We start from the raw sequence: 25583 nt of genomic DNA, 5'->3' as shown, positions 1-25583 counted from the left end.
TCCTTTCAAAATTTTGTGTCAAATTAATCCTGTCTCTTATAAACTTCTTCTTCCTCCTTCTCTTCGTATCCCTAATGCCTTTCACGTCTCTCTTCTCAAACCACTCATCCTCAACCGTTTTTCTCCCAAATCTGTTCCTCCCACTCCTGTTTCCGGCTCCTCGGACGTCTTCTCGGTCAAGGAAATTTTGGCTGCCAAAAAGGTCAGAGGGAAAAATTTTTTTTTAGTAGACTGGGAGGGTTGTGGTCCTGAAGAGAGATCCTGGGAACCTGAGGACAACATCCTTGACAAAAGTCTGCCCCTCAGGTTCTCAGGCTCCAAGAAGAGGGGGAGACCCAAGGGGGGGGGTACTGTTACGCCAAGCGCTCCGGGTCCCCGCTCCTCCCCGGAGCGCTCGCTTCACTCCCTCCGCTGCAGCGCTCCGGTCACGTCCTCTGACCCGGGGCGCTGCGATCCCGCTGCCAGCCGGGATGCGATTCGCGATGCGGGTAGCGCCCGCTCGCGATGCGCACCCCGGCTCCCCTACCTGACTCGCTCCCCGTCTGTTCTGTCCCGGCGCGCGCGGCCCCGCTCCCTAGGGCGCGCGCGCGCCGGGTCTCTGCGATTTAAAGGGCCACTGCGCCGCTGATTGGCGCAGTGGTTCCAATTAGGGTTTTCACCTGTGCACTTCCCTATATTACCTCACTTCCCTTGCACTCCCTTGCCGGATCTTGTTGCCTTAGTGCCAGTGAAAGCGTTCCTTGTGTGTTCCTTGCCTGTGTTTCCAGACCTTCTGCCGTTGCCCCTGACTACGATCCTTGCTGCCTGCCCCGACCTTCTGCTACGTCCGACCTTGCTTCTGCCTACTCCCTTGTACCGCGCCTATCTTCAGCAGCCAGAGAGGTGAGCCGTTGCTAGTGGATACGACCTGGTCACTACCGCCGCAGCAAGACCATCCCGCTTTGCGGCGGGCTCTGGTGAAAACCAGTAGTGGCTTAGAACCGGTCCACTAGCACGGTCCACGCCAATCCCTCTCTGGCACAGAGGGTCCACTACCTGCCAGCCGGCATCGTGACAGTCTCAATGTAATGCTTTCCTTATAGGATCATTCAGCTTAGAAAAACATTGATATGGACTATCACCTTTAAAAGGTGTACTTAGTTGTGTCTGCCAAATTCCCCCTTCTCCAGAACTGTTGGTAGAAAATTGTATGACGCATATACACGTTACTGAGCAGTGGCTTTCAAGGTTGTCCTGGGGTGGGACCATGTTACCATTTATGTTTTCCAGGTGTTAATTACTTTTTGATGGGTACTGTTGGTAGGTGCACAGATCTGCCATTTACTGATTGTCCTTTTCTATTCCCTTTACCTAAACTCAATATAATTCAACACGCAACTCTATGAGAGATACAATGGAAACATACCAGATAGGCATGAGCTACAGAAACCACATCGAAATTCAATTTTTAACAGGATGTAAGGAGAAATATTTTTCAACTCTTCCTATATTCACAGAAACACTGTATTGTAAAATGTACGAGATGACTTTTCCTGTAAAATTACTATTCTTCAGAAATGTCATAAATTAGCATTCATTAGCACTGCAAAACTATTACATAAAAGATTGGAAATATACAATGTACAAAATTCCTAAAATTTATATTAAGAGGTTTTGTGTGTATTAGATGTCAAAGGGATATGGCCCTAGACTCCCAGCAGCACATCACTACTTACTATAGACAAGACTACTGTCAAGTTATTAGGGCACCATGAAAACTACCTAATACGCAGGGAAGAGTATGATGTATGTCTCACTGCTCAGCTAAATAGTTTGGAGGGGGGAGATAACTGATATAATAATGGCTGAAAATATTGCAATATTGCACAGTTGCCCAGAGTGGGCCCCCCCAACAGCTTAGCCACAGATCCATTTCGCCTCTGTGACTTCTGGTCATGTTATCACAGCAGCAGAATGGAGCTGTGGCTCAGCCGTTGGACGGCCGTAGCGGATAGCTGTATTGTTGGTTATTTTCCGATTATTTGCTTATCTTTACATGAATAGCTTGAAATCGTGTGTAATGAATGGTAATAATAATATATGATAATGAAATACTCTAAAGTTCACCTGCTGAAGTGGTTTCAACACCAGAGGAACATTCTTCAAAAGGCTTAGTTGTGTTGTGAGAGGTTGCATGAAAGAACAATAGGTCTAACATCAATGTATTGGTTAGTTAATATGTGAAGAATGACTTACCTAGTTGGAAGTGATCAATTTTCATTGTGCTGTTGGTCAATGTTCCAAAAATTGTGATAATTGAGATCTTCCTTATGGCCATCTCACAAACTGTCTCCAGATACTCGTCACGTTGCTGGGAATACATGTTGTTGTCCTCCTTAGGAGTTGTGATGAGCTGTATGACACATGTGAGATTTCAAGCACATTCTAAGTAAATTAAGCAAAGTCTTGCCTTAGATGTATATGGAGCAACTCACACACTTTAATTGATAAGGGGCCATCATCTTACTGAATCTGTATGTAGCTTTCAGCAGACACCCTTAGGAAAATTCCACAGATGGTGATGATGCAGTGTCATAGATGGTACCAAAGGAGTTTGCAAAATCATACAGGCCCAGATTTATCAAACTGTGTGAGAGAAAAAATAGAGAGATTTTCCCCCAGCAACCAATCACAGCTCAGCTAACGAGCTGAGGTAAAGTGAAAGCTGAGCTGTGATTGGTTGCTGTGGGAAAATCTCTCCACTTTTTCTCTCACACAGTTTCATAAATCTGGGCCACAAACACTATGGGGGAGATTTATCAAAACCTGAGGAAAACTTGCCCAGTTGCCCATAGCAACCAATCAGCGTGATTCTGTCATTTTAGGAAGGCCTGTGAAAAATGAAAGAAACTATCTGATTGGTTGCTATGGGCAACTAAACAACTTTTTCTCTGCACAGGTTTTGATAAATCTCCCCCATAGTGAGTTCCATAGTCTCACTGCTCTTACAGTAAAGAACCCCCGTCTGTGCTGGTGTAGAAACCTTCTTTCCTCTAGACGTAGAGGATGCCCCCTTGTTATAGATACAGTCCTGGGTATAAATAGATCATGGGAGAGATCTCTGTAATCTCCCCTGATATATTTATACATAGTTATGAGGTCGCCCCTAAGCCTTCTTTTTTCTAAACTAAATAACCCCAATTCTGATAATCTTTCTGGGTACTGTAGTCCTCCCATTTCCCATATTACCCTGGTTGCCCGTCTTTGAACCCTCTCCAGCTCCACTATATCTTGCTTGTACACTGGTGCCCAGTACTGTGCACAGTATTCTATGTGTGGTCTGACTAGTGATTTGTACAGCGGTAGAATTATTTCCTTGTCGTGGGCATCTATGCCCCTATTGATGCACCCCATGATTTTATTTGCCTTGGCAGCAACTGCCCGACACTGGTCACTACAGCAAAATTTACTGTTACCTAAGACTCCTAAGTCCTTTTCCACGTCAGTCGTCCCAAGTGTTCTCCCATTTAATACATATTCCCAACCGAATTTTCTTCCCCATGTGCATAACCTTACATTTATCGGTGTTGAACCTCATCTGCCACTTCTCAGCCCAAACCTCCAACCTATCCAGGTCCATTTGTAACAATGCACTGTCCTCAATTGTGTTTACCACTTTACAGAGTTTAGTATCATCTGCAAAGATTGCTACTTTACTATTCAACCCCTTTACAAGGTCATTAATGAATATATTAAATAGAATAGGACCCAATACTGACCCCTGTGTTACCCCACTAGTAACAGTCACCCAATCAGAATAAGTACCATTAATAACCACCCTCTGTTTCCTATCACTGAGCCAGTTACTTACCCACTTACACACATTCTCCCTTAGCCCAATCCTTCTCATTTTATGCACCAACCTTTTATGTGGCACCATATCAAATGCTTTGGAAAAATCCAGATATACGACATTGAGCGATTGCCCCTGGTCCAGTCTGGAGCTCACCTCCTCATAAAAGCTGATCAGGTTAGTTTGACAGGACCGAACCCTCATAAAGGCATGCTGATATGGAGTCATACATTTATTTTTATCAAGATACTCCAAAATAGCATCTCTTAGAAAACCCTCAAACAATTTACATACAACAGAGGTTAAACTAACAGGCCTATAATTCCCGGGGTCACCTTTTGACCCCTTTTTAAATATTGGCACAACATTTGCCATGCGCCAGTCCTGGGGAACAGTCCCTGTCACTATAGAGTCCCTGAATATTAAAAATATCGGTCTGTCTATTACATTACTCAATTCCTTAATAACACGGGGTGAATGCCATCTGGACCTGGTGATTTGTCTATTTTGATTTTTGTAGGCGGCACTGTACTTCTTCCTGGGTTAGACAGGTGACCTGTACTGGGGAGTTTACCTTATCTCGCTGTATTTCACCTGCCATTTCATTTTCCTCAGTGAATACAGTGGAGAAGAATTAGTTTAATATATTTGCTTTTTCCTGATCCCCGTTTATAATTTCCTCTTTATCTTTTTTTAAAGGGCCAACACTTTCATTTTTAACCTTTTTGCTATTTATATGGTTAAAGAACATTTTGGGGTTAGTTTTACTCTATTTGGCAATGAGTCTTTCTGTCTCTATTTTTGTGGCTTTATCTGTTTTTTTTTACATATTCTACATTTTTCTCTATAGCTTTTTAATGCTTCTTCACTGTCGTCCTGTTTTAGTAGTTTAAATGCTTTATTTTTGTCATTTATTGCCCCCTTAACATTAATATTCATCCATATTGGTTTTCTTTTATCTTACATTGAGAATTTAAGATATTTTTAAAAGTCTCCCATTTAGTGTCAGTATTCTTGTTTTTGAGGACATTATCCCAATTTATATTGTTAAGGGCTTCTCTGAGTTGATCAAACTTTGCCTTCCTAAAGTTCATTGTTTTTGTGGCCCCTCGAGAGATTCCCTTATTGAAGAACAAGCTATAATGTATTATAGTATGATCACTATTTCCTAGGTGTCCTTCTACCTGCACATTAGTTAATCTGTCAGGTATGTTGGTTAATATTAAGTCTAGTAGGGTGCCCCCTCTGGTCAGGCCCTGCACCATTTGGGACAGATAACTGTCTTTAGCTACAGTCAGAAACCTGTTTCCTTTATGAGATTCACAGGTCTCAGTCTCCCAGTTTATATCAGGATAGTTAAAGTGCCCCATTATTATCACCTCATTCTGATTTTCTGCCTTGTTTATTTGCCTCATTATGTTTGGTGGCTTCTAGCAAACCCCTATCAGAATTCTTTTATTTTTATCTCCATATATTTCTACCCATAATGACTCCACATTATTGTTTCCCTCCCGTATATCCTCCCGCAGTGCGGGATTGGACTTTACATAAAGACAAACTCCTCCCCTTTCTGTTTTGTCCAATCCTTCTTGAATAGACTATAACCCTGTATGTTGACCGTTCAGTCACAGGTATCGTCCAACCAAGTCTCTGTTATACCCACTATGTCATAATCCTCCTCAGACATCAACCGCTCCAGTTCGTCAGTTTTATTGATCTGACTTCTGGCATTAGTCAACATGCATTTCAATGGTGTATGCTTTTTTTTCCTATGAAACCTATCCCAATCCCTATGACTATTCTAACCCCTCCCTCCGCTGCACCCCCTGGTACATTAATAAGTCCCCCCCTCTCTATCTATACTATCTTCCCCCTCTATTTTGTAGGTACACTCCCCCCAGTCCCTAGTTTAAACACTCCACCCTTCTAGCCATATTCTCCCCTAGCACAGCTGCACCCTCCCCAATGAGGTGCAACCCGTCCCTACGTTAGAGACGGTATCCGACAGTGAAGTCAGCCCAGTTCTTCATGAACCCAAACCCTCCTTCCTACACCAGCTTCTGAGCCACTCGTTTACTTCCTAATCTCCCGCTGCCTCTCTGGTGTGGCTTGTGGTACAGGTAATATTTCAGAAAATATTACCTTGGAAGTCCTTCCTTAAGCTTGCGGCCTAAGTCTCTGAAATCATTTTTAAGGACACTACCTCTTACTTTGTCATTGGTGCCAATATGTACCATGACCGCTGGGTCCTCTCCAGCCCCACCCAGCAACCCGTCAACCCGATCCGTAATGTACCGAACTCGAGCGCCAGGAAGACAACACACTGTTTGGCGATCCCGATCTTTGTGACAGATCGCCCTGTCTATCCCCCTAGTAATTCAGTACCCCCACTACCAGTACCTGTCTTGACTGCCTTGCACTCCTCCATCCCTCCTTACTGGAGCAGACACCCCCCTCAGAGGCAGAGTCCTGCTGCAGTACTTCTAGCTCTGAAATGGCATCCCCCTCATCTGCCACCCGGGTAAACTTGTTGGGGTGTGCCAGATCAGGACTAGCCTCCCTGACAAAGATAAGGGACGGGCCCAGTTTTGGAGATCGTGGGTCCCAGTGGTTGAACCCCCACAATCAGACTTCTTACCTCCATCTGATCTATATTCTATATCAGTTCTATCATTGTTTATTAACATTTTCAATTTTTTCTTGACCTAAGGCAGGTTTCCTTTAATTTGAGGGATAACATATATGGGTTCATGAGGGGCTGCAGGAATGACCTCAATCACAAAAGCACACTGGTTACCAGTGGTTAGTCCCTTGCATATCATATATTTAAAGTAAAGCTTATCAAAATAGTATTAACATATTTGGTGGGAAAAATCTTTTAAGTTATCCTCAGATTCTCTTCAACATATGCACAAAATATAGAGGAACATAATTAAAAACATTTGGTTATGCTTCAGTTCTATTGTATTTGGAGACTGGCAAATTTGCCGTTATCCATATGGCTACCATTAACTTTGTTTACATGCAATATCCCTGTAGTTGATGTCCTAAGAATTGGACATTTTATTCACTTGAAGCCTTTGAAGATAGTTGAGTACAGTTGGGCTATCTTCTTCAGCTGCCTTAAAGGGGTACTCCACTGGAAAAAAAAATATTTACTGGTGCCAGAAAGTTAAACAGATTTGTAAATTACTTCTATTAAAGAATCTTAATCTTTCCAGTCCTTATCAGCTACTGTATGATCCACAGTAAGTTCTTTTATTTTTGAGTTTCCTTTCTGCCTGGCCACATTGCTCTCTGCTGACACCTCTGTCCATTTTATGAACTGTCCAGAGTAGGGGAAAATCCCCATAGCAAACATATGCTGCTCTGGACAGTTCCTAAAATGGACAGAGGTGTTAGCAAAGAGAACTGAGGTCAGGCAGAAAGGAAATTCAACAAGATAAGAGCTTCCTGTGGATCATAACAGCATCTTATAAGTAATGGAAGGATTAAGATTTTTTAATAGAAGTAATTTACAAATCTGTTTAACTTTCTGCCACTAGTTGATAAAAAAAAAAAAAAGTTTTCCAGTGGAGTATCCCTTTAAAGAAAGGATATGGGGACACCTAATGTTCTTGGGCATAGCGCTTTGACTAGTTCTATTTATATGCTACATAATGATATCAAAAGCATTACAAGCCTGTCTCTACAAATCATTATCAATTCATCTGATAATATACAGCATAATGGTTATAAAAGTTATATAAAAACTTACCAAAAGTCTTCGTTTTCCTTCAAAGTTGTCCAAGAATGTTGACAATGATCTTTTCGGAGCCTCTGTAAATGTCTTTTTCACTGGTTTTATATAAGTATCTTCCTCCCCTTTCCCAGTCTTTTTATTCTTTTTGTTACGCTCTTTTTCTGGCTTAACTTTTTTATCAGACTTATCTTTTTTAGCACTTTTTTCTTTTTTTGGAGGTCTTTCTGATTTGTCAGCTTTCTTTTTCTTTTTATCAATCTTCTCGGGTTTTTCCTCCTTTTTCTGTTCTTTCCCTTTTTTGGGTGGAATATATGCCTCTTCTACGGTCTCCTCGACCTGTGATGTTGTAGGTTTGCCAGCCACAAATTTATCTTCGTATTCATTGGTAAATATTTTCTCAACTCCTTTCTTTTTAGAAGATTTAGTCTTCTGTGGTCTCTTTTGAGTTGGTGTGACATCATGAGAACTATGGTCTTTTCTATCAGTGCGGTTATCCCCAAACCGCCCTGTGTTTTCTTTGGTATAATGCTCTGTAGTGGTTGTTGAAACAACGGGAGCATCTGTGTGGGACTCATGGACCATTGGTTTGTTTGTTTTGCTTGTAGTAGCAAAGTGCTTTCCTGTCTGCACACGCTGTCTATCTCTGTGTTTATCGGTTCTCACAGGAAAATAGTGTCCTGCTGTTTCTGGATCTCGTGTTGTTACTTCAGCTTGCACAGGCAATCTCTGAGACTCAGAAGTGGTAACAGACTTAGTAGACCATGGCTTTTGAGTTGTGGGAAGAATTGTTGTTGGCAGTGTTGTTGGTGCCCTTGAAGCTGTAGTTAATATGCGTGTTGTGGCTTTTGTGGAAGGAGTCATAGTTGTTATTTTAATTGTGGTTGAAGGTGTTGGTGGTGCTATGAAAGGCTTTCTTGTACTTTTAACCCTTGTTGACCTTGTAGGGACTACATTTCTTTTAGGCTCCTCCTTTTTAACCGAGGATTGAACAGTTTCACTTCCTGATGTAGGCTTCATACCTCTTGTATTACTTGTTCCACTACTGCTCCCACCACTTTCGCCTTCTGCCGATACTTGCCCTTCCACTCCAGCTGCCTTACATTTTTGCACAAAACCTTTTTGCCTGAGTTTTTCTATTTTTCTAATTGGACTTTGATCCACAACTTCATACATTGCTTCTAGCCTAACAGGATAAGGATACCTTTCCTCTACTTGCAATGTCTTCTTAAGAAGAACCATACCAAACTTTCCTTTTTCTAGTTTTAATGAAGCCATAATTTTTGGTACTATCGCTGGATCAAGAGTCTGTTCTATGATCTTTCCTTCATTTGTAATCCGTCTTATTTTACCCCCCTCTTCTCCTTCCTCATGGAATATGACAATCTGCTGAATATGTCTTTCAGCAAGTTCACAATACACATCATTTTTCAGAAGGCTCATCATGAGTCGGTAATAGCCTTCAGATGCGTGAGGTGCAGAGATAATCCATACTCTGTTTTTCCCAGCAAAACTAGCAAGAATATTTGGTGAGCTTGCAGCAGATGGAAAACGTGTTATTCTAGAGCGTGCAGATGTTCCACTGTCATCCTTCAACATTCTAGCTTGCGGTTGCCGCACACCAGGCCTTTGTTGTGTGTTGGTCCTTTTAACCTCAGTTTGGCTTTCATCTCTCTGCTTAGTTTGTTGGGACAAGTTTCTATTCATTAAACCCCTATTTACAGATTTATTTTGATTTATAAGTATATGGCCATGCTGTCTATGGTTAGGTAGAGTTCTTCCATTGTGCGTTGGCCTGCTAGTTCCACTGTCTCTTTGAGGTACTCTCCTCTGAGATTGATCAGATGCACATATTAACCACACTGCCAGCAAGATTGCCAGACGTAATATTAGAGTCCTATTCATGGTGCTATGATCTGCAATAGACAGAAACAACAAATGTGATAGTACATAGTAAAAATGCCTAGCTGATAACACAACAATAATTGTGACATTGGTATATAATATTCTACTAGCCTGCTAAAGCTTTTGGCAGTCCTGTATAGTAAAACTAACTTGCACCTTAGCTTGCAATGTTTTGTTTTTAACTTAGAAGTCCACATTCATACATTAGCAAGTCTTGGCAGGGTTGGTTAAAGCAGTTAAAAACATGGCAATTGCCAAGGGCCCCTTTTTCTAAAGGTTCCCCATAGATGAAAGACCTATGGGGGATATTTAACAAAACTTGTCCAGCGGAAAAGTTGCTGAGTTGCCCATAGCAACCAATCAGATTTCTTCTTTAATTTTTTTTATAGGCCTCTGAAAAATGAAAGAAGGGATTTGATTGGTTGCTATGGGCAACTTTTCCTCTTGACAGGTTTTGATAAATCTCCCCCTATGAGTCCTAATCTTTCAATAAACTTCTGAAATGTAATAGATACTTGTTGTAAGTTTGGATTGTCGGAGGCCAAGGTGCTTAGAACCCCACTGATCAATAAAACTAAGGGGAGGAAGTACTCTGTTTATGATCAATTCTCCTCACTTTTATTCTTTTATTACCCTTAAAGGGGTACTACGGTGGAAAACGATTTCTTTTTTTTTAAATCAACTGGTGCCAGAAAGTTAAACAGATTTGTAAATTACTTCTATTTAAAAATCTTACTCCTTCCAGTACTTATCAGCTGCTGTATAATCCATAAAGCTCAGTTGTTTTTTTTTTTAGAATGGGACCTGGGAATCAACTAGAGTGGGGCCATCCTGCTTACCAATGTTGGACAGTTTTTCTTGCCACATCAAAGCCAATGTTAGTAAAAGGGGTATTGCAGTGGAATTTATTTTTTTTTTTTATCAACTGGTGGCAGAAAGTTAAACAGATTTGTAAATTACTTTTATTTAAAAATCTTAATCCTTCCAGTACTTAGCTGCTGTATGCTCCATAGGAAGTTCTTTTCTTTTTGAATTTCTTTTCTGTCTGTCCACAGTGCTCTGTGCTAACACCTCTGCCCATGTCAGGAACTGTCCAGAGCAGGATAGGTTTGCTATGGGGATTTGCTCCTGCTCTAGACAGTACCTGACATAGACAGAGGTGTCAGAAGAGAGCACTTTGGTCAGACAGAAAAGAAATTGAAAAAGAAAAGAAACTCCTCTGGAGCATACAGCAGCTGATAAGTACTGGAAGGATTAAGATTTTTAAATAAACTTAATTTACAAATCTGTTTAACTTTCTGGGACCAGTTGATTTAAAAAAGAAAAATAGTTTTCCACCGGAGTACCCCTTTAACCCCTTAACGAAGAAGGACGTATATTTACGATCGCGGTGATGCCCTGTATTAACCCTTCAGATGCGGCGATCAAAGCTGACCACGGCATCTGAAGTGAAAGTGACCCGGCTGCTCAGTCGGGCTGTTTGGGACCGCCGCTTTGAAATTGCGGCGTCCCGAACAGCTTACAGGACACCAGGAGGGACCTTACCTGCCTCCTCGGTGTCCGATCGACGAATGACTGCTCCGTGCCTGAGATCCAGGCAGGAGCAGTCAAGCGCCGATAACACTGATCACAGGCATGTTAATACACGCCTGTTATCAGGATGAGAGATCAGTGTGTGCAGTGTTATAGGTCCCTATGGGACCTATAACACTGCAAAAAAAAAATTTAGAAAAAAGTGTTAATAAAGGTCATTTAACCCCTTTCCTAATAAAAGTTTGAATCACTCCCCTTTTCCCATAAAAAAAAATAAAACAGTGTAAATAAAAATAAACATATGTGGTATCGCCGCGTGCGTAAATGTCCGAATTATAAAAATATATAATTAATTAAACCGCATGGTCAATGGCGTACGCGCAAAAAAATTCCAAAGTCCAAAAAAGCTTATTTTTGGTCACTTTTTATACCATTAAAAAATGAATAAAAAGTGATCAAAAAGTCCGATCAAAACAAAAATGGTACCGATAAAAACTTCAGATCACGGCGCAAAAAATGAGTCCTCATACATCCCCATATGCGGAAAATTAAAAAAGTTATAGGGGTCATAAGAGGACATTTTTAAACGTAATCATTTTCCTGCATGTAGTTATGATTTTTTCCAGAAGTGCGACAAAATCAAACCTATATAAGTAGGGTATCATTTTAACCGTATGGACCTACAGAATAATGATAAGGTGTAATTTTTCTTTGATTTTGTCGCACAATGATTTTTTTTCCGTTTCGCCGTGAATTTTTGGGTAGAATGACTAATGTCCCTGCAAAGTAGAATTGGTGACACAAAAAATAAGCCATAATATGGATTTTTAGGTGGAAAATTGAAAGGGTTATGATTTTTAAAATGTAAGGAGGAAAAAACGAAAGTGCAAAAACTGAAAAACCCTGCGTCCTTAAGGGGTTAACTACAATTGGCTTTGATGTGGCAAGTAAAACTGTTAAACATTGGCAAGCAGTATGGCCCCTACTCTTCTTGATGCCCAGGTCCTATTCTAAAAAAAAAACAACCACTGAGCTTTTTGAATCTCAGCTTGTACCCTATAGCATAGCTTGTGGGAGAAGTAGGCTTGAGCCTAACTGTGCTGAATTATTTACAGTATAAAATGTGTAGACTGCACCTAAAGGGATTATGTAATTTTTAAGCAATATGCTAAATTTTTGGCTTATCAATAATGATAATACATTTCTTCTTGAAAATTCATTTCTAACAACTATGCTCAAACTACATGATGGCACTTACGGGGAATTGTTAGTAACTGCAGCTCCTTCTGACCTACACTTAATATAAATCATTGTTTTATTTATCAAGGCTTGTAAGCCAGTGTTCTGACATAGAAAAGACAAACATTTTTTTGCACACTCCCATTTATTTATTACATGCAAACAAATTCCGTCAATTTTTTCTTGTTGTAAGGGTTGGCTCACACTTCTGTTCATAACAGGGCCATGACCAGAATGGAATTCATCTCCAATAGATCTGAATGAATGCTGATGGGTCCCATTTGCTTTTAATGGGTTTGGTCAAATTCCTAACAGATTTCTGGTGTTTTTAATGCCAAGCATTGAAAATTACAATTGTTATTAGGCTGTGTTTACACTGTGTGACTTTGTTGCATTTTTAACATGTTTTTTCTGTTTTTATTCCTGAACATCCATGTCTCACAATGAGTTCACCAATAAAAAAAATGTAACAGCGCACAAATGTATCGTGTATAGACAGCCTTTGTCACAAACACTGGAGTGTCAACAGATCATGACCTCTTTATTTTTACAGAATTTTTTTGTAAAAAAACCAAATCATGACGCAAGAGCTAAAAGATACTGTTAGGCTATGTGCACATCACCATTAGGGGAAACTCTGTTCACTGATGGGAGTTGAGCAGGGACAAAATTCTGCAGGTCTGTTTTTTTTCTAGTCTCAACTCCTGCGTTACAAGACTGACCCAATTGAAAGTTAATAGAACCCACTGGGAACCATTAGTGTCCTTGAGCAACGGACCCATTCAGCTCCGTTTTGTGGCCCAGAAGGTAGTCTATGACAGAGCTCCTTGAATGGAGCTCCAAGATGATGTGTACTAAGCCTTAAAGGGGTACTCTGGTAAAAAAATTTTTTTTTTTTTTTAAATCAACTGGTGTCAAAAAGTTAAACAGATTTGTAAAATACTTCTATTAAAAATCTTAACCCTTTCAGTTCTCATCAGCTGCTGTATGCTCCACAGTAAGGTCTTTTCTTTTTTAATTTACTTTCTGTCTTACCACAGTGCTCTCTGCTGACACCTCTGTCTGTCTCAGGAAATTTCAAGAGCAGCAGCAAATCCCCGAAGCAAACCTATCCTGCTCTAGACAAAAGAGGACCACTAAGAACTGTTCTGATAGTAAGGGGGCCCCCACACATGGGCTTATTACATACACAGATTTTGGGTCCATATTACGCCCACTAGTCCTGGCCTGACTACAGGTCTGATGATTTGAGGTCAGTTCCTGTCATTATGCCTGAGGTCAGCTTGGGACTTGTGAGGGTAATAAGGATGCAAAATATGTGGGGCCTCTAGATGGAATTAAGTGGGAGTAACTCTGTTAATAATTTAGCAAAAGAGTTCTAATTCCAGGTGATCCTCTGCGGATGCTTTTTTATTACAACCTGTATTCTGTAAAATAAGTAACTGTTCTTTAAAGGAGTACTCTAGGGCAGAGTACTCCGGCTCCGTCCTGCCCAGGCTGCAAAATAAATGAAAATGAACCATCACTCCCCTCCCTGGGTTCCCGCGGAGCGTCACTACAGCTGATCGGTCCTCCGGTCCATCTCCTTCATACTTCCGGATGTAACGAAGCGTCACATGGCGCTCAGTCTATCGCCGGCCGAGGCTGAACATGTGATGATTCGTTACACCCGGAAGTATGAAGGAGATGCACCGCAGGACCGATCAGCTGTAGTGGCGCTCCGCGGGAACCCAGGGAGGTGAGTGATGGTTTATTTTCATTTATTTTGCAGCCCGGGCAGGACGGAGCAGGAGTACTCTGCACTAGAGTACTCCTTTAACCCCTTAAGGACCAAGGACGTACCGGTACGTCCTTGGTCCTGCTCTTCTGATATAACGCGGGGTTACACAGTAACCCCGCGTCATATCATGGCGGGCCCGGCGTCATAGTGAAGCTGGGACCCGCCTCTAATAGAGCGCAGCGCCGATCGCGGCGCCGCGCGCTATTAACCCTTTAGCCGCGCGCTCAAAGCTGAGCCGCGCGGCTAAAAGTGAAAGTGAAAGTTCCCGGCTAGCTCAGTCGGGCTGTTCGGGATAGCCGCGGCTAATCGTGGCATCCCGAACAGCTGACAGGACAGCGGGAGGGCCCCTTCCTGCCTCCTCGCTGTCCGATCGCCGAATGACTGCTCAGTGCCTGAGATCCAGGCATGAGCAGTCATGCGGCAGAATCGTTGATCACTGGTTTCTTATGAGAAACCAGTGATCAACATAGAAGATCAGTGTGTGCAGTGTTATAGGTCCCTATGGGACCTATAACACTGCAAAAAAAAAGTGAAAAAAAAAAGTGAATAAAGATCATTTAACTCCTCCCCTATTAAAAGTTTGAATCACCCCCCTTTTCCAATAAAAAAAAAACACAGTGTAAATAAAAATTAAAATAAACATATGTGGTATCACCGCGTGCGGAAATGTCCGAATTATAAAAATATATCATGAATTAAACCGCTCGGTCAATGGCGTGCGCGCAAAAAAATTCCAAAGTCCAAAATAGTGCATTTTTGGTCACTTTTTATATCATTTAAAAATGAATAAAAAGTGATCAATAAGTCCTATCAATGTAAAAATGGTACCGTTAAAAACTTCAGATCACGGCGCAAAAAATGAGCGCTCATACCGCCCCATACACGGAAAAATAAAAAAGTTATAGGGGTCAGAAGATGACAATTTTAAACGTATTAATTTTCCTGCATGTAGTTATGATTTTTTCCAGAAGTCCTACAAAATCAAACCTATATAAGTAGGGTATCATTTTAATCGTATGGACCTACAGAATACATATCAGGTGTCATTTGTACCGAAAAATTTACTACGTAGAAACGGAAGCCCCCAAAAGTTACAAAACAGCGTTTTTTTTCAATTTTGTCGCACAATGATTTTTTTTCCCGCTTCACCATAGATTTTTGGGCAAAATGACTGACGTCATTACAAAGTAGAATTGGTGGCGCAAAAAATAAGCCATCATATGGATTTTTAGGTGTAAATTTGAAAGAGTTATGATTTTTTAAAGGCAAGGAGCAAAAAACGAAAATGCAAAAATGGAAAAACCTCCGGTCCTTAAGGGGTTAAGAAAACACAGGCTTCTAAAAATTGTGTATGCATTCTGTTGATGCCATCTTCAGGGCAGCAGTGGGGGATATGAGGTACCTGTAGCCTGCATGGTCATTTTTACAAAAGAGTCCTTAAAATTATCTACAGCACAATGCACATTTTTCTGTGTGAATTGATATTATTTTGTGGGAAAACACTGAAATAGTCAGTATAAGGCTAGGTTTTCACACCCTTTTTTTGGGGGGGGTGGGGGGGGAGTTTTTTTTGGGGGGGGGGAAACTGCCACTGCAGTTTTTGAGCCAAAGACAAAAATGTAATGGGAAATCTAGTGGCAGAAATTATACTTCTTCTTCCTACTGGATCCACTTCTGACTTTGGCTCAAAAAATTCCAGAAGAAAAGCTGTGAAGAAACCTACTCTAACCAATATTTCAGCAATGTTAATCCCTGCTTATTCTGAATTTATTAGTCCAGAAGGTGAAGTCCTTGTGTGAGTGTGCATACAGAAGTAGTTATCATTATTAAGTAGTACTGCCCACTGGTCTCCCAAGCAGAATTCACAATACTAGATTACAAGTTACACTGAATCTTTTCTAAGAAAACTAAACATCAATCTTCCCTGCTATACCTTTATACTATCTACTGTTTATTTATAACTTGACAAGACTTGCTTTGACTTCACTGTATACTGGATAATACATAGAAACATGTGTCGGCAGATAAGAATCATTTGGCCCATCTAGTCTGCCCAATATCCTGAATACTATGAATAGTTCCGGATAAACGTAGGGGCAGATGGAGCGGCAGCTCCAGGCCCCTGCATTAAAATAGGCCCGGCGGCCCACACAAACGGCCCGCACAGAACGACCGGCACCCGCGACAATCAGGCCTAAAACTCCCGGCCATTTGCGGCCTGCGGAATGGAGCCTGCTACTACCTAATGTGGGGAGCCTACTACTACCTAATGTGGGGAACCTGCTACTACCTAATGTGGGGAACCTGCTACTACCCAATGTGGGGAACCTACTACTATCTAATGTGGGGAACCTATTACTACCTAATGTGGGGAGCCTACTACTACCTAATGTGGGGAGCCTACTACTACCTAATGTGGGGAACCTGCTACTACCTAATGTGGGGAACCTGCTACTACCTAATGTGAGGAGCCTGCTACTACCTAATGTGGGGAACCTGCTACTACCTAATGTGGGGGAACCTGCCACTACCTAATGTGGGCAGAAACGCAGGAAAAATGGACGGACCCTATGGAGGCGCTGCTCACGACCAAAGTATAAAGCACAAAGGTGTAAAGAGAAAAGTGCCAAGAGGCACTGTATTTATTTGCTTCCAATAACGCTTTTCGGAGGGTATTTCCTCCTTCATCAGATTGGCATCAGAAGTGGTTTGGTTGATGTCTATAACACATATAGGTTTGGTTGATGTCTATAACACACATCTGAGACTTTCTTAGAATAGGCCAGCAATATTTGATTGGTAGTGATCTGATCCTGGTTCCTCCCCAACCAGTAGGAGTGAATAATACTAAAATGTAGAAATAGACACAGCCTCATGCTGTATCGGGTAGTGCAATGACCCCCATGATCCCACACTGATAGCTTATCATAAGAACAGGCCACCATTGATAAACCCAGGAAACCCCATAACAAATAATGTGTGCAAAGCCCTACAGAAAGTAAAACACAGCTTGTTAGCTAGGAGAACCAAACCTTAATAAGTTAAGGGCTATATTCAGTGGTGTATACAAAAGAAAGAGGGCCCTCATAGCTAAAATTTCACTGGGCCCCCAGTATAGTGCCACCAAGAACAGACAGGCTTTTTTTTCCATAACTCATGATCAACGCAGATCCACTAGAGAGAGAAGACCTCCAAACCAAGGGGGATGTCACCAACTAAGGACAATCTCTCTCAAAGGGCCCAAGGGGCTGCATGCTCTGCTTTTATGGTATGTATGCCCTTAGCTACATTGTGATGTTTGGTACCTTTGTAGCAGTAGCAAGGATGCAGTATGGAAAAGAGTAGAAGTAGGGCTGCCTGCCTATTGTCCTACTGGTAATAGCAATGCGTAGTAAGGCAAGGCTACACTGTTGTGTCTTAGTCACATTGCATCTCACCTTGGAAGAAGGATGTGACTTGGCTATGTCAGTCTGTGCTCATGTTACCATCTAGTTCTCTCCTTGCGCAATGCTCCGCTCCATGCCAAGAAATGTAACATTTTTATACAAATAAATCTATAAATATGCTCTAAGGGTCTATTCATATGTACAGTATCCTGCACATAGTTCATTAATTTGAAGCTGCAGATTTGATGCCATGTTCAGTCATTTAGTTTACATTAAAATCTGCAACATTAAATCCTGTGCATCAAATATGCGCAGGATACTGTACGTGGGAATAGACCCTAAATCTTTATCGAAACTGCCCTCTCTAGTAATACAGTCAGCTAAAAAAAAGTTAGTCTATCCCTGTCTTTAGAATATATATATATATATATATATATATATATATATATATTTATATGCCTCCAGGTAAAGCTGTTACTTTGAATATAGACCAGAGCCTTTTTTTATTATCTCCCTGGGTATAACTTCCCACTGAGTCATTTATGTCTCACCCATCCCCCACCACTTCGCCTGTAGTACAGCTGAACATTCGGTTTCCTGAAATCTTTTGGTAGTCTGTTTTGGCTCTTTCAACAAACGCTTCAATATTACTCCCAAAGTTCATGTAGTCAGCTGTATCAATAGAGCTCAACATGGAAAAACAGTATGTAAGTTTAACATTAGTAACAGGGTTAAACTTTTCTCCAAGTAACACATTGTGATTAAGGTGAACCATACTGGGGGGAAAAGGGAGCAGAAAGTGGAGCAAACTCCTCCAAACATTTCTGTAGAAGTTAAGAATCACTCCCAGTCTGCTACATAGAGATTTGATGCTGGACCCAGCTATATGTGTACATTCCGGTTATCCATTAAGAGCTTTTTACAACTTGAAGACTGTAGAATGTAGTTGTGAACACATCCCTGCACCCCAAAAATCATGTAGAACACCTATAATGTCTATACATTTAGGGCGATACTGGTCAGTATGGATAAGGTGGGAGTCTATACAACCAGGACAGTAAGGACATTGAAGGGAACGGGGACAACGTGATATTACCTTGTCTCTTCTGCTATCATTTACACCTCCATTTCTATGTGTTGATGGATTCAGTTGTCCTCCTAAAGCATTTGCTTGCTCAGATGGTCATCGTTTTCTTCCTCATTTTCTTCTTGGTCCTTTGTTTGAGGGAGGGATGAGTATGGATTGATAGTACAGTCCTGACTGAAGGAAATGACACAACTTTTTCTTTGACCAGTGTTTATTCTTCTTCTGGACTCCTGTTTCCTGTGCACCCTTAATATTTGGTTTCAGTGAGAGGAGTTTAGAGAGGAAACGTCTACTCCACTGTAAAACACATTCACACAAGATCTGCAGTCTCTGCAAGCCAGAGGAAAAAAATTTGGGAAGAATTTAACTGATCAGCAGAACACCGCCTCCTGCCCAATGGAAGCAATGAGGGAGGGCTGAGGACTGAGATTTACTTATGGGGCTGAAACATTACACATCATCAGAAAGTAAGGACGGATGTTAGTTACATAGCCTTACTTTCCTTATTACACCGCTGCTCTGTGTTTCTTGGACATTAAACAACTTTTTATCAGTTCCGTTTCAAAGAGAAGTGGAATGTTTACAAAATAAAATCAAAATGATACTTTGTATAAAGAAGAATTTGCTGACTGTACTTTTGCTCACTTAGGCCTTGTTCACACAGGGCAGTTAGGTCATCTTTGATTTGGTTTTCTTAGCTGGAATTGTATCCAAAAGAACTTTATACATGCTCTTTTTTATTTTATTTTTTTGCTTTTTTTAAAGACTAATTTCTAGTTTTATTAACTTCTGCTTCCCCACAAAAGCATCAAAACTAGGCTGTGTGAGCCTTCTCCAATTGTAATAAGTGAATAGAGTGATGGTTTATACACCATGGGGGAGATTTATCAAAACATGTGTAGAGGAACATGTGTAGTTGTCCATAGCAACCAATCAGATTGTTCCTTTTATTCATAAAAAGACTCTACAAGATGAAAACTAAAATCTAATTTGTTGCTATGGGCAACTGCTCCACCAATACTTTGCACATGTTTTATTTATTTATTTATTTTTATTTTTTTTATAAATCCCCCATTTATCCATTCCTATATACTTTTATTTTAACGGGAGATGCACACATCAAAGTGTGTGTGTGGTGAACACTGGGATGATGTTGTGGGTTATGATGAAGGTAGTAGTCCCTGATGTTCATGTTACATGGTACAGCCCAAAGTTGCTCTGTAAAACACAACCTTTTTTCTAATGAAGCTGTTCCCACACACAAAGCCCAACTCAAGAACATAGAAACAACTTTTTACTTACCTCTTGATGCAATCCAATCTAATACATATGCTTGAACGTAGCTTGAAATAGTCCAGCATGGTACAACTCAGGATTCAGAAAAAGAATTATTATGGGGGAGATTTAACAAAACCTGTACAGAGGAAAAGTTACTGAGTTGCCCATAGCAACCAATCAGATTGCTTCTTTCATTTTTTTTAAAAGGCCTCTGAAAAATGAAAGAAGAGATCTGATTGGTTGCTATGGGCAACTCAGCAACTTTTCCTCTGGACAGGTTTTGATAACTCTCCCCATGCACTGTTCCTTTAACTGAATGCTGCTTTTGCAGACGGTTTTGCAGAAGTAAATCTCTAGTGCATTGACACATGTTTATATAGATGTCTGCTGCAGATATTTGTAGATGTTGTAGCTCTTTGATACTCTAGCTCACAGTCTAAATTATAGGAATACTGGATGAGGATACTTACGGGGTGGGGGGGGGGGGGGGGTAACAGTGACGTAAAGCAAACTAGGAACTCCACTTTACTCACGTAAGGTAATCTGTGACACAACACATATCCAGGAGAGTTCACCCTTACTTGAAAGACAGACTGGCACTCATCTGACTTGAGGCCAAAAAGTGATCCGGTGAAATGCAGCAAGCTCCCTTTTTAGCTTTATCCTTGCTTTAAAGGAAATCTGTCACCAGTGTCACCTGCACTAACCTGTCGCTACCGACGGGTAGTGCAGGTGACACTGATGACAATGATACTTACCTTGACCCAGCAGGGAGAAGCAGCGGTGACGTCACTAAGCTCTGCCCATGCCCCAAGCTGGGCCCGGAGCTGAAGCTAACAGAGAAGATTATTGAAAAATGACTGCATGGACCGGGACAAGTTAAGTACCTTTGTCATCAGTGTCATCAGTACTACCTGTCGGTACCAACAGATTAGTGCGTGTGAAACTGGTGACAGATTTCCTTTAAAGATACATCCCTTTTGGAACAGAAATGTACAGAAAATTATTCTCTCAATAGGGTTGAAAATATATTCAGGAATGTCTTCATTGCAGACAGGACTAGTGACCTATACATAGGAGGTATGCCTGACAATAGAAGTTTCTAGGCTCTCTACAAGACATATCAATTTGGCTAAGCTCTGGCTAAGCCCTGCCAAAATATTCCATACAGACATTCTGCTGCAGCCCATTGATTTTGGTGGAATTCTGCTACACTGTGCACATAGGGGATTTTCCTGAATTTTGCAGAAATCCCGATTACGGCATCTGCAAAAATAATTGATTTGTCTTTCCACTTGGAAATGTATTGCCATCTATGCAACAGTGCATTTCCAAGCAATCCTAGTGCCCCCGCCGGATTATTCAAATGTGCGGAAAGTCCACTTGTGTTTTGCCAGAAGACGTAGCACATAGATTTGACTGTGTGAACATAGACTTCCTAGGGCAAAGTTAGGTACACCCCTCTTTCCAGTGAGGAAGGCAGACTTGGGATAGGCTCTTGCATTCATTGGTCAGGAATCTCAAGTGAGTAAATCCTTATTCAGCTGTACATACTTTGCATCCAGCAATTCTATTATACTTTATCCATATGACAACTCTGATGTGTAGCAGCTGGAGATGCTGTGCTGGGCTACCCAATGTCCATTAACATAGCACATAAAGGCCCTGATTTACTATTGTAAACCTGACATGTCTTGTCGGCATGTGCGCCAGAACTCTGTCTTTACCAGAATTTGTGTCAGGATTGAAAAAAACATGACTAACTCTCCATCTTATGGAGAAAACCTGAAAAGGGGCGTGTCCATCGTGGAAAAGTGGGCATGACCACCAACATATTTATAAGGTTTTCACAGAAAATGGTGGTGGATTTGAGCTGAGGAAAACCTTACAGATCAGAGCATGTGGTAAAAAAAGCAAAAGGGAAACCATAGTTAAAAAAAAATAGTAGGGAATTAAAACCCACAAAGAAAACAATCAACTCTTTAGTGTTTAATAAAACTTATACATGCTGAAAAAATTACCCCCTTCTATATTGTTCTGTATAAAATAAGAGTCAAATGGAGGTATTTTCTATTTTTAGACATGATACGTTGATTGCCAGTCCTATTGATACCTTTAAGTGAATCCTTTTTCAGTCAGCATTTCTTTCTTGAAGTAGACATAAGCTCCTTTACACTACGGAATCACATCTTTTTGCATCCGTAGCGGGCATTGGCACAAGAAGCCTGCCCTAGGACCACTCAGATATGTGCTGTCTCTATAGATGGTGATGCATTTCCTAGCAGATTCCGCCCAAAAAATCATCATGTTTATTATTTTAGCCAGGGGCGTTGCTAGGTCTTCAAAAGACTCAGGGCAAGAGCCCAAAGCACAGCCATGTCCCTAACCACACCCTAAGACACACATCCTAGCCCACCCTCATACACGCCCCCGACAGACTGACAATCACCATCATTACCACCACAGACTGTGTATATATATATATATATATATATATATATATATATATATATATTTACACACACACATCTAGCCAGGATTTTTTTGAATTGCTGCATGTGATGTCATAGGCAATGAGGAACTCTGAATAGGCACTGTGGGAGACTATTACAAGCTCTGGAGAGGTTCCCAGGTGAATCACATACTTTGGCTCTGAGTTCATATGAAATATAGAATTTAATACCAGTCCGAAACACAAGAAGACTGATCTATATAGCACTTACCAGCCGTAGTTTGGCATAAATAAATGTACTTTATTCAAGCTTCAGTAGTCACATATGATCAATACACCTGGTGCAGGGATGGAGAGAAAGCCACCAAAGCCACAAGCAGGAGCGCAGCAAAGGAAGGACAGAATGTTTCGCGTCAGTGGCGATTCATGCGGTAAATTTTTACCCTAATGACCAAGCCCTATTTTTCAAAGTTGACCTGTGTCTCTTTAAGTGGTGATCCTCATTCAGGATGGCACATCAATACGAGCAGTGGCAAGAAGGTTTGCTGTGTCTGTCAGTGTAGTGTCCAGAGCATGGAGGCATTTCCCAGAGACATGGAGGAGGGCAACAACACAGCAGCAGGACTGTTACCTCCGCCTTTGTGCAATGAGAAGCAGGAGGAGCACTGCCAGAGCCCTGCAATATGACCTCCAGCAGGCCACAAATGTGCATGTGTCCACTCAAACGGTCAAAAACAGACTCCATGAGGGTGGTATGAGGGCCCGACATCCACAGGTGGGGGTTGTGCTTACAGCCAAACACCGTGCAGGAAGTTTGGCATTTGCCAGAGAACACTAAGATTGGCAAATTCACCACTGGCACCCTGTTCTCTTCACAGATGAAAGCAGATTCACACTGAGCACACGTGACAGAGTCTGAAAACACCATGGAGAACGTTCTGCTGCCTGCAACATCCTCCAGCATGACCGGTTTGTGTTTGGCTGTAGATCAGTAATGGTGTGGGGTGACATTTCTTTTTGGGGCCGCACAGCCCTCCATATGCTTGCCAGAGATAGCCTGACTGCCATTAGGTACCGAGATGAGACCCTCAGACCACTTGTGAGACCATATGCTGGTGCGGTTAGCCCTGGGTTCCTCCTAATGCAAGACAATGCTAGACCTCATGTGGCTGGAGTGTGTCAGCAGATCCTGCAAGAGGAAGGCATTGATGTTGCCCCTTCCCCAGACCTGAATCTGATTGAGCACATCTGGGACATCATGTCTTGCTCCATTGACCAATGCCACGTTGCACCACAGACTGTCCAGGAGTTGGCGGATGCTTTAGTCCAGGTCTGGGAGGACATCTCCAGGTCTGGGGGACACAGCATCAGGAGCATGCCCAGGCATTGTAGGGAGGGCATACGGGCATGTGGAGGCCACACACACTACTGAGCCTCATTTTGACTTGTTTTGAGGACATTACATCAAAGTTGGATCAGCCTGTAGTGTGGTTTTGGTTGATAAATTTGGTTGATAATTTTGATTTCCATTGATAATTTTTGTGTGATTTTGTTGTCAGCTCATTCAACTATGTAAAGATGAAAGTATTTCATACGATTAATTCATTCAGATCTAGGATGTGTTATCTTAGTGATATGCAGAAAAATGTTCTGGATCCAGCAATTCTGTAAAACATCAATTTTATTTGTAATCCAAAGCATAAAAAATCTTGCAAGATATCACTCATTACACACCACCTAGCCAGCGATACACTGCAACATGGACGTGTTTCGAGCGCATGCGCGCTCTTGTTCACCAATGTACTTACTTTACTTTTCTGGCTGTACATGACATTTTTTAGCATATATACTTTTCTGAAGGCTATACAATCCTATTGTGGTAATATACATTTTATCACTGACTAGTAATATATACGTTTGAACCAGGGTAAAAGCCGCTAGGCTCGTGGCACAGCCAGGTAAAAACATGCAACAGAGCACAGAAAAGTAAGCGTGGACAGACGTGTTTTGAGTCTTAATCCTTCATCTATGCACGCAATTGCTGGGTACACACAGGTATATATGGTGTGAGGGGAGGGGCACAGGGAGACAAGCTCCAACCTTAACCCCTTCAATACTACCAGAGGATCAGACCAGTACAAGATATGTAAACAAAATATTTAGTGTGAATATACTTAAAGTGTACAAGAAAACATAGGGAGAAAAAACAACTCATAAAGCCCAGAAACAAGTACAAAAGGAATAACATATCACAAGACACATGATAATGGATGGTTACCAACGGTGATGACAGTGATGTTCAATAGGGAAGAATGAAATCCGTTCTATAATTTAAACCTGATGGCTCTGACGTCTGTAGTGCATAAATTGAATATACCTTCCTATTGCGCAGGAGTTTTAAATTGTCTCCACCTAGCAAGGGTTTAAGGGCCGATAAATCTCCAGAGTGAATATCTCGGGAGTGTCGTGACACCCCAGAGATGTTCACACCATGTGGATTTTGAGATGGATGTATATGTTCCTGAATCCTCTACTTTAAAGGACGTTTTGTGCTACCAATATAGGATGCATTACAAGTACTACAATGCATCCTATATACAATAAAGGAAGACTGGCAGTCTTGATTAAAATTGTGAAAAAATATTTACCTGTGTTATGTCAGGATCCACTGTTATACAAATTTGTACACAAAGGGTGCTAGTTTTCTTCAAGACGAGCACCGACTTTGGGCAGCCTGTTATCCCTCAGTGTGTATTTATCACACAAACCTCATCATGGTGACACATGGCTGACAATTAAAGGCTTTTTTCCATCTGGGTTATCACGTTGTGTGGTTTGTAGATTTGCATCTAAAACTAATGTCATTCCCACTAATGATAGTAATAACATTTTCCATATAAATTCCTTTATGAACTGCCAGTCTTCCTTTGTTGTATATAGGATGCATTGTAGTACTTGCAATACATCCTATATTGATAGCACAAAATGCCCTTTAACCTCTCGGGGACGCAGGGCATACAAGTACACCCTGCATCCCCGGGCCTTAAGGACGCAGGGCGTACCTGTACACCCCGGTCCCGTTTACAGGGTTTAAACCGTTCTCACCAGCGGATATCGAGTGAAACCCGGTGGATCCTGGTTGCTACGGGCAGCCAGGACCCACGGCTACTGCTGGGCATGGTCGATCGGGCCGATGCATGGCATTAACCCTTTGATCATGGCGTCTAAGGCGAAAATGAAAGAATCCCGGCAGCTCAACGTAAATGGTCCGGGGCTATCTCGACAAAATGTCCCAATCAGCTTACAGGTCGACGGGAGGGTGCTTACCTGCCTCTCCGTCGTCCGAACAGTG

At 41.6% G+C, this 25583-nt stretch overlaps 1 protein-coding gene across 1 annotated transcript in view; it reads right to left on the bottom strand.

Moving 5' to 3' along the window:
* CCDC80 (coiled-coil domain containing 80) overlaps positions 1–18827 on the bottom strand; it is a 105434-nt gene extending 86607 nt beyond the window's left edge. Inside the window, exons 1-3 of the mRNA XM_056558185.1 lie at positions 18511–18827; positions 7590–9487; positions 2236–2392 (exon numbers count right to left, since the gene is read on the bottom strand). Coding sequence (XP_056414160.1) covers positions 2236–2392; positions 7590–9476 — 2044 coding nt within the window. The 5' untranslated portion in view covers positions 9477–9487; positions 18511–18827. The remainder of the gene's footprint in view (positions 1–2235; positions 2393–7589; positions 9488–18510) is intronic.
* Positions 18828–25583: the final 6756 nt, after the last annotated feature.

The sequence above is a fragment of the Hyla sarda genome, chromosome 2 (genome assembly GCF_029499605.1).
Source record: "Hyla sarda isolate aHylSar1 chromosome 2, aHylSar1.hap1, whole genome shotgun sequence".
NCBI classification, from domain to species: Eukaryota; Metazoa; Chordata; class Amphibia; order Anura; family Hylidae; genus Hyla; species Hyla sarda.
This window is presented reverse-complemented; position numbering and strand designations above follow the sequence as displayed.